Source organism: Chiloscyllium punctatum, chromosome 22, assembly GCF_047496795.1.
Source record: "Chiloscyllium punctatum isolate Juve2018m chromosome 22, sChiPun1.3, whole genome shotgun sequence".
NCBI lineage: Eukaryota > Metazoa > Chordata > Chondrichthyes > Orectolobiformes > Hemiscylliidae > Chiloscyllium > Chiloscyllium punctatum.
The window spans coordinates 16,661,445-16,674,971 of NC_092760.1; the positions used below are offsets into that span (position 1 = coordinate 16,661,445).

General features: G+C 42.9%; 1 protein-coding gene across 1 annotated transcript in view; it reads left to right on the forward strand.

The window, feature by feature from the left end:
• The window catches only part of LOC140493868 (high choriolytic enzyme 1-like), a 76,301-nt gene that overhangs the window by 34,955 nt on the left and 27,819 nt on the right, over positions 1-13,527 (forward strand). Inside the window, exon 5 of the mRNA XM_072592861.1 lies at positions 4,906-5,030. Coding sequence (XP_072448962.1) covers positions 4,906-5,030 — 125 coding nt within the window. The remainder of the gene's footprint in view (positions 1-4,905; positions 5,031-13,527) is intronic.

Here is a 13,527-nt window from a genome sequence, read left to right on the forward strand (position 1 = left end):
TTTACAAAATTATGAGGGGCATGGATAGGATAAATACACAAAGTCTTTTCCCTGGGGTCGGGGAGCCCTGAACTAGAAGGCATAGTTTTAAAGTGAGAGGGGAAAGATATAAAAGAGATCTAAGGGGCAACGTTTTCACACAGAGGGTGGTACATGTATGGAATGAGCTGCCAGAGGTGGTGGTGGAGGCTAGTACAATTGCAACATTTAAAAGGCATTTGGATGGGTATATGAATAGGAAGGGTTTGGAGGGATATGGGCCAGGTCCTGGCAAGTGGGACTAGACTGTGTTGGGATATCTGGTTGGCATGGACGGGTTAGACCGAAGGGTCTGTTTCCATGTTGTAAATCTCTATGACTCTGAGTGAACCGAACCATCAAGCTTCACAATCAGTAGACCAGTGCTGCCCAATCTGCAAACTGTTTAGTTTTGAAGTTTCCTTTGCTTTCCAACCTCTTAATTTCTGCCTCTATCTTTGCACATAAGGCAAATGGCACTAGGTGGGCCTTTCAGGATTGCAGAATTACTCCCTGGTCAACATGTAAGATGGCCTGAGCTCTTTTGATAATCCTTCGACCTTACTGAAAAACCTCTGAGTATTTAATTAGGACTTCACTCAAGCAGCCATTTTCTAATCAAAAAGTGTTAAGTCAACTGAGGTGAATATTTCTCAATCGTTTGCATCCCATCAAGTTTAGGTAAGAGCCTTTCACTGCAATCAGTGGTAACTGCGCCAACTGCTTCTTATCAGAGACTGGTATCAAAGTCATACCTTTATTATGTAACTGTACCCTGGCAAACACTCTCAGTCTGGCCAAGGTCTTGCACAAATGTACAGGTTGGAGTCTGGAAAGAATCTTGTGAAAGATTCATTCTGCAACCACTGATACAGCTGCATTGGTACCAATCTCCATAAGAACCAGGTGACCATTTAACCAGGCATTTATTTTGATTGGTTCTGATTTAAATGTTGCTAAGAAATTTAACTGTTCTAAACCATGTCTGGATGGACTTTCCAGGGTGTGCATTTTCCTGAATACCAGCCTATGAGTTATCTTACTGAAGTCAGGCCTCGTAAGCCCTCTTTGCTGTCTCAAGTCCACATCCTGGCAGCAACTATAATGATGTGTTGCCCTGAATCCTGAAGAATATTTTAGCCATTTGGCCAAGACGTGGCTTTGATCTGGGATTTTGCTGTGGCCTGAGTTAGTGTCACTCTGCTCAGGATATGCCATGGATGATTTTCTGCATTTAAGTAGTGTTCCCCATGTTCAGTCGGACAGGCAAGAGTGACGACTTCCATTGCACTACCCTTTAGCTCACATGCTGCACTTTCTGCATTTCTAATTACAAAGCCAGTTGTAGTGCCTGTTTGAAGTCTCGTTGGGCTTCAGCTAATAGGTGCTTTTGCATGGTTATGCAAAACCTGCGGCCACATCTCCTCCCTCATCTCTATTCAAGGCCCTAAAGGAGCCTTCCACATCTATCAAAGTTTTACTTGCACATCCACTAATATCATTTATTGTATCCGTTGCTCCCGATGCGGTCTCCTCTACATTGGGGAGACTGGGCGCCTCCTAGCAGAGCACTTTAGGGAACATCTCCGGGACGCCCGCACCAATCAACCACACTGGCCCGTGGCCCAACATTTCAACTCCCCCTCCCACTCTGCCGAGGACATGGAGATCCTGGGCCTCCTTCACTGCCGCTCTCTCACCACCAGACGCCTGGAGGAAGAACGCCTCATCTTCCGCCTCGGAACACTTCAACCCCAGGGCATCAATGTGGACTTCATCAGTTTCCTCATTTCCCCTTCCCCCACCTCACCCTAGTTCTAAACTTCCAGCTCAGCACTGTCTCCTTGACTTGTCTGGACTTGTCCTACCTGCGTATCTCCTTTTCCACCTATCCACTCCACCCTCTCCTCCCTGACCTATCACCTTCATCCCCTCCCCCACTCATCCATTGTACTCTATGCTACTTTCTCCCCACCCCCACCCTCCTCTCGCTTATCTCTCCACGCTTCAGGCTCACTGCCTTTATTCCTGATGAAGGGCTTTTGCCCGAAACGTCGATTTCGAAGCTCCTTGGATGCTGCCTGAACTGCTGTGCTCTTCTAGCACCACTAATCCAGAATATGTCATTAATCTGACATACCAAACAGGCTCTCAGCATTTCATTCAGTGTTAACCCCAAATCACATACCTCTGCCAGTCACCTTGACCTCATCAAAAATCCTGATACGGATTTGCCTGGTTCTCAAACTGCTGAAAAATCCAATAGCCTCAGAATTAGAGGAAGCTGTGGTCATAATATTCCTAAACTAAAACCATCAACTCTTGAAAGGCTTTTAATCTGGTGCCTCAGGGAAAGTTACGCTCAAGAATGGAATATTCTGTAGGCCAACAATCTGTCAGAAAAATTACCCGTTGCTTTTCCTCTGCCCCAATGTGATTTGCCTGGAGAAAATACCACATTCTTTCCACATACTGGGCTCAGCCTTCAATGGCAGGATCAAATGAGTCAGACTTCTCAAATAAAGATATTATGCCAGAAATGCTTATCTTAACTCAAAGACGACTGTCACAAGTGAACTTTCTTCAGGACCGTACTGGCACTAGGCCCGAAATGTTAACTCTGATTTCTCTCCACAGATCCTGCCAGACCTGCTGAGATTTTCCAGCAATTAGTGTTTTTGTTGTGTGAATGAAGTTGAGGTTAAAATTAGATGACCCCATGATCTTATTGAATGGTGAAGGGCCAATGGGTTTACTCTTGTTCCTGTGCGCTTGTATGTAACAAATGGCTGCTGCATTCACAAAACCTCGTGTTTTGGAGTAGCTGGATTTTTAAAGAGACACTCATAATCTTCTAATTTAATTTCTTTTTTCTTTATAAGGTTGTAGCTTTTTTCAGATCACTGTGGCTTTTGTAAACCTGAAAGTTTATTCAGGCTGTGGCCACTGTTACTAGTGTATTTTCAGGTGCCAACATGTTATCATTGTGTGGCTGAGAAATCTTGAGCACATCCATCACCACCGATTCTTCTTATTGGAATTAGTCTAAGTTACTGATACCACATGGGAAAGGGTGCCCACACAAATTCTTTGCAAAAGAGGGTCTCAATTCTGATAGAGTACAAATGATATTGCATAATATTTAATAACTTGTTATAATAGGCTGAATCTTATGTTTTCTGTAGCATTCATTTTTTGGTGAGTTTCACTGAGGGTTTCTCTTTACAAGGTCAAGCATATTTTCTCATCTCATCTTACCAAACTCAATTGTTTAACTACCTACCCCACCGCATGGTGCCCCTTTCATCAAATTCTAGTCCTGTTCTATCATTTGTTGTACACAAAACAATTCATCAATGCCAAGATATCCTGGAATGGACCAGCATCCCTGGTACCAGTGGTTTCTTCAAAAGAAGCTACTTTTGAGTGCACTTCGGCAAGTCCTAGCCATCTGGAACTGCCCTTCACGGTTCCTGATAGTTGCTCCAGACATGGTGCAGAGGGGAGAATTGATGCCAGACTTTATGGTCAGGTATCTGGATGCCCTTGCTCAGCAGCGTGCAGAGACGGATGTCCTCTTTTCCAGGAATGGCAACGAACGTCACAACACCAATCCATGTCAGCCTAATTCAAATTACCACCTAGGTCAATGCTGTTTTAGGTTGCAGCATTACAGCATTAGGTTACAGGAAAAGAAAAGTCAATAGGAAGCAGGCCAGTTTTCTGCACTCTGTCAGCATATGTGCCACTGTATTCTGTCCGATATCTCATATTCAGTCCATCTCTGCTACTACTTGAACTACCCCCCAGCAAGCATCATGCTCTCCAATACTCTTATTGCTTGCTCTCACCTACCCGAATGCTCCACAGTTCTAACCCTGCGAACACTGTGCGCTGCCTACTTGCTCTGTCATGACACCATCTACCTTCACTAAAAGTAACTGCCGTGCTACTTTTGTCTTCCCATATCATCTGGATATCTTTCATTTCCATAGGAAAACAGCCCTTATTTGTGCAGAAAGAGACAAGAAAGGTAGTAGACTGCCTGATGTTGAGCTCCTGACCCTTTACAAGGAGATGAGACTGATCCTGACTGTCCCAGGTGCTAACTGACCATTTCTAAAACCCTGTACTTATATCAGAGGCTTTTTTGAGTTATTGTGCTTGGACTCCCTGAGCAACAGCTATCTCACTTGACTTGATTGAGGACTGCAAACAATCTTAACAAAGCTTCGTGATGTCTGTGCTAAACAGCATGGTAGAGGAGTACTGAGAGCTTTGTATCTCCAGCTGAAAGACAAAGTGCAAAGAGACAAGGCAGGATGCTTTGCGCATCCAGATATGCCCAAAGTGAGTGAGCTCTGAGAAAGAATGCAAACAGCCCAAAGATGCATTGTTATCCTGTCCTTGAGCTGGTTGCATGGCCTGAGAGTGAAATGCTTTTGCTGAAGCATTACAATGATAGCTGATATTGTGCTCTGAGCTGTAACATTGAAGTGCAGAAGCATATTGTAAGTTGATCGGAGGTGCGTCAAGAGGATTGTTAAAAGTTGGCACATAGAAAATATCAATGTACATGGATGTAGGCTGCATCAGGTTCAACCTAAGAGTGAGTACACATTACTATGAGCAACATGCACATGGCATGAGAGCAACAACTTAGGGACTGTAACCAAACACATTAGAACTCTTTAGAACATTGATTAGCTCCTCACAGGAACATTCTTTTATATCCTTATGAGTGAAGTTAATCTTTTAATGTTAGTTCATCCTTTTAAGCACTAACGATCTTATACACCGTAGCCCATATTCCACTCAATCTATCCCCTGAAGATCAAATTTAAAACAAGACTGAAATGTAACTAAGTTTATTATCCTTTAATGCAGATATGCCTTTTCCAAGAATAAGAAACCTACTATGGTACCAGTAAATGATTCAAACATTGAACTTGGACAATATCGAGGGCTTTCCACCTTGGATGTTTTGAAGATTAACAAGTTGTATAACTGCGGTATGTTTAAAATATTTACTAGTATCAGTAGGTTTTCTGTGTGGAATCAATAACTGGTGAAATTCTGTATTTTTATTCTGTAATTCTAAATAATTAATTGTAGTGCTCCTTGAAGTTTAGCATTTTTGATCATGTACCATTTTACCAATATTGATAATTTTAAAAGCTGTTCAGTGTTTCCTACATGATGTAATGTTGTGGATGTGTCACTATAGTCTTACTAGACCATGGGAACTGCTCTCTCACCAGAGAGAGAAGCAACTGGTGGTGATTTAGCCTGAGGCAAGGGAAAAGGAGAGTCTTTCATGGTAACCTCTAACCAGCAATAGGGATTGAACCCATGCTATCAGCATCACACCAGTCTGTAAACCCACAATCCAGCCAACTGAGCTAAACCAATTTCCACAAGTGATAAAATATCCTTCAGACATACAACTAAATGGAACATTGAACGGAGTTGTAGATCATGAGTGAAGATTTAATTCTGTATGCTTTATAAAACCTAAACCAAATTCAGTCCCTATAATTTAACTTAAACTCTAATCGCCACCTCCTTTGTAAACTGCTCATCACCTCCCTCCCAATACATTCACACACATGCATGCGCAGAGGCAGACACAAAAATGTTTTGTAGATGTTTTGGATGGAGGAACGATGAGGTCTTTACACGCTACTATTTTTCAAATAGATGAAATGAACAATTCTATGAGAGCCTTCAGTTTTGCTGTTCTTCACAGTATTTATCTCATGATATGTCCCAAGTAAGTTACACTTGCGTTTGCAAATTCACTTTTGGCTAAATTTATTACTAAGCCAGCTAACTGCAGTTACTTAAACAGGTCTTATGATAGCCGTACTTACTTGTCAAATGTGTTACTGTATATTATAACATTGTCTAAATAAACTATGTAGTTAAGTATTACATTTATGACTTGATTCATTGATCTATGGAATATAGCTGGGTCATTTTTAACCCCAAATGGCATGATTTGACATTGCTACAATGGTTTGGTTTGATAAAATCAGATATATCTTTAGCCCTCGATGTTATTAGCGCTTGGCTGTACCTTTTTATAAATTAATCTTACCACAAGCAAGTCACTGTCAACATAACAATACAATCTTCTTCCCGAGAAATTGAGTATGAATCTGTTTCCATGGCTGCATTTACTTTTCTGTAATCCATGCAAATTTTAATTGATCTATCCAATTTACGAATCTACACTACCAGTAAACTCCATTTGTTTTGGTTAGGTTGAATTACCAGATTAATTCATGGACTAACTCTCTGTTTCCACCTGAGCTTTACTGGGCTCACGCGATAACAATGTTGCTGTATCAGTACTGACTCTCCTAAGTGCACATCATGTATTCAGGTGCATCTTTACACATTTCTACAATATTACCAGATCTTTCCGTTAACCTTCCTTAAAATATGAAAACAGTGTCTAATTTTCTCAGTATTTACTTCTAGGCTTGTCAAATCATAGGAGGTTTTCCTTGTGAACTGTCTACTATTCCTTCTACCTATTATTGTCACTCATCCTACCACTACTCTTACCACATGACACACTTGCTCCTCCTTGTCCTCTTTCCTGCAATGTTAATGTGACATCACTGATCCTTCTTCCTACAATCAGTACGATCTGTCAGATAAATAATTTTACTCACCTGCATAACTATCTTATATGGATCACTGAATTTTATTTTCAGAGATTCATCTTGCAATGCTAATACTTCATCTCCTAGGAACATGGAAACAGAAGCAGTCCATTCAGGCTGCCATGCCAGCCTTGCCATTCCATACAGTCATGACTCATCAAACATTTCAATGCCTGTTCCAACTTCATAAGGCTGTACAGTATTAGTGATCAGAAATCTGTCAAGCTCTAATTTAAATATATTCAAAGACTTATCTTCCATAACCCTCTGTGTGAGGAATTCCAAAGGTTGACAGCCCTGTGAGTACAAAAACATTTTGAATCTTAAGTGGTATATCACTTACGTTTAAATTGTGCCTCCTGGTTCTAGATTCCCCTTTCAGTGGAAAGATCTTACTAGCATCTACTCTGTCTAAACCTTTTACTAATTTGTAATTTTTAATGGAAAAAACTCTCATTCTTCAAAACTCTGCAGAACACAGGCTCAATCGCTCTTAATAGGACAGTTTTGCCATCCTGGGAACAGCACTCATGAACATTCTTTGCATTCGCTCTGTGGTATTCCCTTCTGAGATGAGGAAACCAAAACTGTACACAGTACTCCAGTTGCCCAATCAAATTGTTAAACAATTGAAGGAAGACTTCACTCGTCCTATACTCATTATTTCAGAAAAAAAGCTAATTAGCCTTCCTAATAGTTTGCTGCTCGTTAGCTGTGACTTATAGACTAGAAAACCTATATTCCTGTTCACATCTATGCTTTCTAACCTCTTACCATTCAAGAAATACTCTGCACATCTGGATAGTCTAATATTTTTCCACTTTATATTCCATGTATTATGTTCTTGCCCATCCATTAAGCCTGTTCAGATTTTCTAGAAGCTGCTTTACATCTTCCTCACGACACACATTAACCCTTAGCTTTGTGCATCCACATATTTGGAGATATCACATTTAGTGCCCACTTCCAAATCATTGATATATATTGTTAACAAACAGATCCCAAGTTCTGATCCTTGTGGTACTTAACTCGTCAGAGCCTGCCAATGTGAGAATAGCCCATTTATTCCTACTGTTTTCTGTCAGTTAGACAATCACTAATTCATACTAGTAGTAGCTGCCTTCCTTGACACTACCTCGCAATCACACATCTGCTTTGCCTGTTCAGCTTTTCCTTACAGTGTGACCATCTCACTGCTGTCCACGATAATCTACGCGTCGCAGATACTTCAGAAATCCATTCCCTGCTGAACCTCCGAAGCTCAATGCACTTCTAGCACATTGGGACATCTGTGACTTCCCACATATTGCAAGTGGAGCATATCATTAAAGCGAGCTCTGTTCCCATGACTTCTCTGAAGATTAAGCTTGTTAATTACTCCCTTTTTAGAAGGAAACTTATTTCACTTTAAACTCTCCCATTGCAATGCAAGGTTCTTCTCTTTAGTCCCTCACATTACTTTCATTACCTTATTATATCTACCCAAATTTTCTCAGTTCAATTCAAATCAGCCACATGTTCAAATTTCAAATTTATAACAATTTACAGACAATTTCTAACAGCAGTTTCCTACCAACTAATGAACTTACAGTTTTCCTGTGATGTCACTCTTTGTTTTTCACTCTGTTGCATCCTCACTGGTCCTGCTGCTTCTCCATCTGCCAAAGTAACTGGTGTAGATCTTGAGCCTCAGCCGCTTTTATAACTTTCCTCTTTCAACCGTTCTTGTTCAGGTCCACAGGTCCCACAGACTCACTTACTCTCAAGGTAATTGCTGTAGGCCAGTATCATAGGTATTCATTAAATAATTAGCACTTCTGTAAATATGTAGTTACTTGCATTATTATAATATTTTGTTGGAATCTCATTAAGTCCTAAGTGCTGACATGGTTGTCTGCAGTGACAGAATTGGAGCATTTTTTTTGATCAGAAGATGGGTACTTATTTGGTTCCTTCTGGCACAATGTCTTAATCCAGTATGTTTCAGAGAACAGGTGATGGCAATACAGGGCTTGGGAGTGTTAATGGAATAAATATCATGTTTATACTGTGGATTTTATTCATGTCGAGAACACATATAAGGCCATCAACTCAGAAGCAAGTTTTCTTTTCATTTCAGTTGACAAAATACGAGAATTGAGTCAGAAACAAATATAGTTTCTGTTCTAGAATGACATTTTCTAGGATGTACAAAGTTAAAAATCACACAATGCCAGGTTATAGTCCAACAGGTTTAATTGGAAGCACAAGCTTTTGGAGTGGTGCTCCGAAAGCTAGTGTTTCCAATTAAACCTGTTGGACTATAACCTGGTGTTGTGTGATTTTTAACTTTGTACACCCAGTCCAACACTGGCATCTCCAAATCATTTTCTAGGACAGTTCACAGAATCAGTCACTGCAGTGGAAGAGTTGAAACAAGTGGAGCTGGAAAAGCACAGCAAGGTCAGGCAGCATCCAAGGGACAGGAGTGTTGACATTTCGCGCATAAGCCCTTCATCAGGATTGGGGTGGAGGGGAGGAATTGCTGCAAGGTAAATAGGGGGTGCTGGAGGGAAGATAGCTTGTAAGGTTATAGGTAGATGCAAGTGGAGAGTGATGGGTGATAGGTAGGAGAAGAGTGTGGAACAGAGAGGTGGAAGATGAACAGGTGGAAAAGTTCAAGAGGATGGTTCCAGTTTGGAGGGTTGGATTTGAGATGAGTTGGGGGAAGGGGAGTTAAGGAAACTGGTGAAATCGATGTTGATGCGATGTGATTGGAGTGTCCCAAGGCGGAAGATGAGCTGTTCTTCCTCCAGGTGTCGGGTGATTAGGATTTGGTGGTGGAGGAGACCCAGGACTTGCATGTCCTTAGTGAAGTGGGAGGGGGAGTGGAAATGGTCGGCCACAGGGCAATGGGGTTGTTTGGTGCGTGTGTCCTAGAAATGTTCTCTGAAACGTTCCATGACTTGGCGTCCTGTCTCCCCAGTGTAGAGGGGACCACATCAAAAGCAACAGTTACAGTAGCTGAGGTGTTTAGATGTGTAGAAAAATTGCTGCCAGATATGAAAAGATCCTTTGGGGGCCTTGATAGAGGTGAGGGAGAATGTGTGGGCACAGGTTTTACACCTCTTGCAGTGGCAATGGAAGGTGCCAGGAGTGGAGGGTAGGTTGGTGGGCCGGGTGTGGACCTAACAAGGGAGTCGTGGAGGGAATGGTCTCTGAGGAATGCTGATAAGAGTGGAGAGGGAAATATATCTCATGGTGGCATCTGACTGTAGTTGGAGGAAATGATCATGGATGATGCGCTGTATCTGGAGATTGGTGGGGTGAAAGGTGAGTTCCAGGACAGTTCTATCCTTGTTGCAATTGGAGGGGTGAGGTTCAAGGGTGGAGGTGCAGGAAGTGGAGGAGATGCCCTGGAGAGTATTGTTGACCATGTGGGAGAGGAAATTGTGGTCCTTGTAGTAGGAGGCCATCTGGCATGTTCTGGAGTGGAATTGCTCCTCCTGGGAGCAGTACTGCAGAGGTGGAGGAATTGGGAGTAAGGGATAGCATTTTTTTCCGGGGTGGGGGGGTGGAGTGTAGTTCAGATAGCTGTGGGAGTCGATAAGTTTGAAGTAGATGTCCGTATTGAGTCGATTGCCGGAAGTGGAGAGGAGAGGTTGAAGAAGGGGAGCAGGCTTTCCAAGATGATCTAAGTGAATTCAAGGTCAGGGTGGGAGGTGTTCGTGAAGGTGATAAACTGTTTAACCTCATCATGTGGCACCAGGTGACGCTGATACAGTCATCAATGTAGCGTTGGAAAAGTTGGGGAATGGTGCCAGTGTAACTACAGAAGATGAACTGTTCCACGTATCCGATGAAGAGGCAGGCATAGGTGGGACCTGTGCGGGTGCCCATGGCTACCCCATTGGTCTGAAGGAAATGGGAGGGTTCAAAGGAGAAATATTGAGGACCAGTTTAGCCAGTCGAATGAATCTTTCAGTGCATGGGTACTGGTTGGGTTGGCTTGAGGAAGAAATGGAAGGCTTGGAGGCCTTTGCTGTGATGGATGGACGTGTACAGGGACTGGCTATACATGGTGATGATGAGGTGTTGGGGGCCAGGTCACAAAAGTCATGGAGGAGGTGGAGGGCGTGGGATGGTGCCGCTGCAAGAGGTTTAAAACTTGTGTCCCTCCCAAGCCCCTCACCTCCATCCAAGGTCCCAAAAGATCTTTCCACATTCAGCAGAGATTTTCCTGAACATCCAAACACCTCATCTACTGTGTCTGTTGCTATCGGTGTGGTCTCCTGTACACTGGGGAGACAGGACGCCAACTCACAGAACATTTCAGAGAACATCTCTGAGACATATGCACTAAATGATCCCACTGCCCTGTGGCCAACCACTTCAACTCCCCTTCCCACTCTGCCAAGGGCATGCGAGTCCTGGACCTCCACCATTGCCAAATCTTCGCCACCCTATGCCTGGAGGAAGAATGCCTAATCTTTTGCCTTGGAATCCTCAAACCATACAGCATCAATGTCGATTTCACCAGTTTCCTCATCTCCCTTCCCCCCACCTCACCCCAGATCCAACACTTGGTACTGCCCTCGTGAACTGACCCACCTGTCCATCTTCCTTCTCACCTAACCGCTCCACCCTCTGCTCTGATCACCCAACCTGCATCTACCTATCACTTTCCAAGCTACCTTCACCTCCCCCAGCCCCACCCTCCTATTCATCTCTAGCACACACACCCCCCCGCCAATGCCTGAAATGTCGACTCTCATGCTCCTCGGATGCTCCCTGAACGGCTGTGCTTTTCCAAAGCCACACTTTTCAACTCTGATCACTAATATCTGTAGTCCTCACTTTATCCACTGCAGTAGAAGAGTTTATTTTGCACAAGCTGTCAAATCAGGAGAGTATGGTTTGAAATCTGCAAGTTATTAGAGTTCAGAAGGCTTAAGATCTCAGAGTTGCAGAAGAGTTTATGCTGGTAAGTTAGGAAAAGACTAGCAAATTGTCCCCAGTACAAAGCCAAGGAGCTGTTAGGTGTCAGATAAATATGGTCCTAAAGAGTTCAGGTATGAGTTGTAATTTCCCTGGATCTGAATTTATAATGGATAATATCACAAAAAGACTCAAAACTTCATTTTGCTGTGCAGTTTAGGATCTTTCCCACTGTGTTCTGAATCTAGATAGCCTGATTTTTTGCTTATTCTTTTGCTTAAGTTTAAGAAGTTTTGCTGAAGAAAATCTGAAACCACATCTCAGTGACTCAGTTTCATCCTGGGATTTGGCTTGTTCAGCAGTACTATCAGCTGAGATCATAACACATGCGGTAACACCAAGCTGACCTTTAAGGCCAAATTGATGGTTTGTTGGTCCTGTTCTTTTGTATGGTTGTGAAATATAAATGAGTTCAGCTACCAATAAAATGACAGCATTGTGTATATCCTGGCGGGACAAAAACATAAATGTGTCAATCCTCTTAAAGTCTGAGCTCCCAGATCTTTAGGCATTAATCAAACTTCGGTAACAATAGCACATTGAATTGAATAGAATTTATTGTCACGTGTACTGAGGCACAGTGAAAAGCTTTGTCTTGTGAGCAATATAGGCAGATCACACAGTTAGGTAAACAACAGCAAAAACAAAAGACACAGATACAGGCGATTGTTAAGAGTTCGTGAGTCCATTCAGTATTCTAACAACAGTAGTGTAGAAACTTTCAAAACTGGCTGGTGCATGTGTTGAGGCTTCTGTACCTTCTCCCCGATGGTAGAGGTTGTAGAAAAAACACTGCCAGCGTGGAATGGATCTTTGAGAATGCTGGTGGCCTTTCTTTGAAAATGGACCTGGTAGATGGATTCTATAGATGGGCTGTTGGCCTTTGTGATTGTCCAGGCCAAGTTCACCACTCTCTGTAACCATCTGCAATCTTGAATGGTATAGTTGCCATACCAGGTAGTGATACATCCAGACAGAATGCACTTGATGGCGCACCTGTAAAAGTTGGTAAGGATATTTGCCGTCATGCCAAATTTCCTCAGCTATCTGGAGGAAGAAGTTACATTGTTGGGCCTTTGTAACCAGTGCGTCCACATGAAGAGTCCAAGAAAGCTTGTTGTGGATGACCGCTCCCAGGAGCTTGACACTCTCCACTTGTTCCACCTCTGTGCTGTTAATGTGTAGGGGGGGCATGAGTAACTTCCCACAAAAATCAATAATGAGTTCCTTGGTTTTGCCAGCATTTAGAGATAGGTTGTTCTCGGTGCACCATTTTTCCAGGTCTTCAACCTTCCGTCTGTAGTCTGTTTCGTTGTCATCTAAGATTCGACCAACTATGGTGGCGTCATCAGCGAACTTGCAAATGGCATTAGTCTGGTATTTGGGGTGACGTAGTCATGGGTATACAGTGAGTACAGTAGGGGGCTGAATACGCACCCCTAGGGAGCTCCAGTGTTGAGTGTTAGTGAGGATGAAATATTGTCCCCTAATTGTGGCCTGTGGGTCAGGAAACTGAGGAATCAGTTGCAGAGAATGGGGCTTAGTCCGAGATCACTAAGTTTAGTAATCATTCTTGAGGGGGTAATAGCGTTGAAGGCTGAACTGTAGTCAATGAGTAAGATTCTTGCATAGCTGCTCTTGGTGTCAAGATGTTCAAGGGAGGAGTGAAGGGCAAGCGATATGGCATCTGACGTGGATCTGTTAGTCCGATAGGCAAATTGGAGTGGGTCAAGAATAGTGAGGGGGCTGGAGTTGATTAATGCCATGACCAGCCTTTCAAAGCATTTCATGACCACCGAAGTTAGGGCCACTGGGCGATAGTCCTTGAGACATGCTGCATGAGCCTTCTTAGGCACAG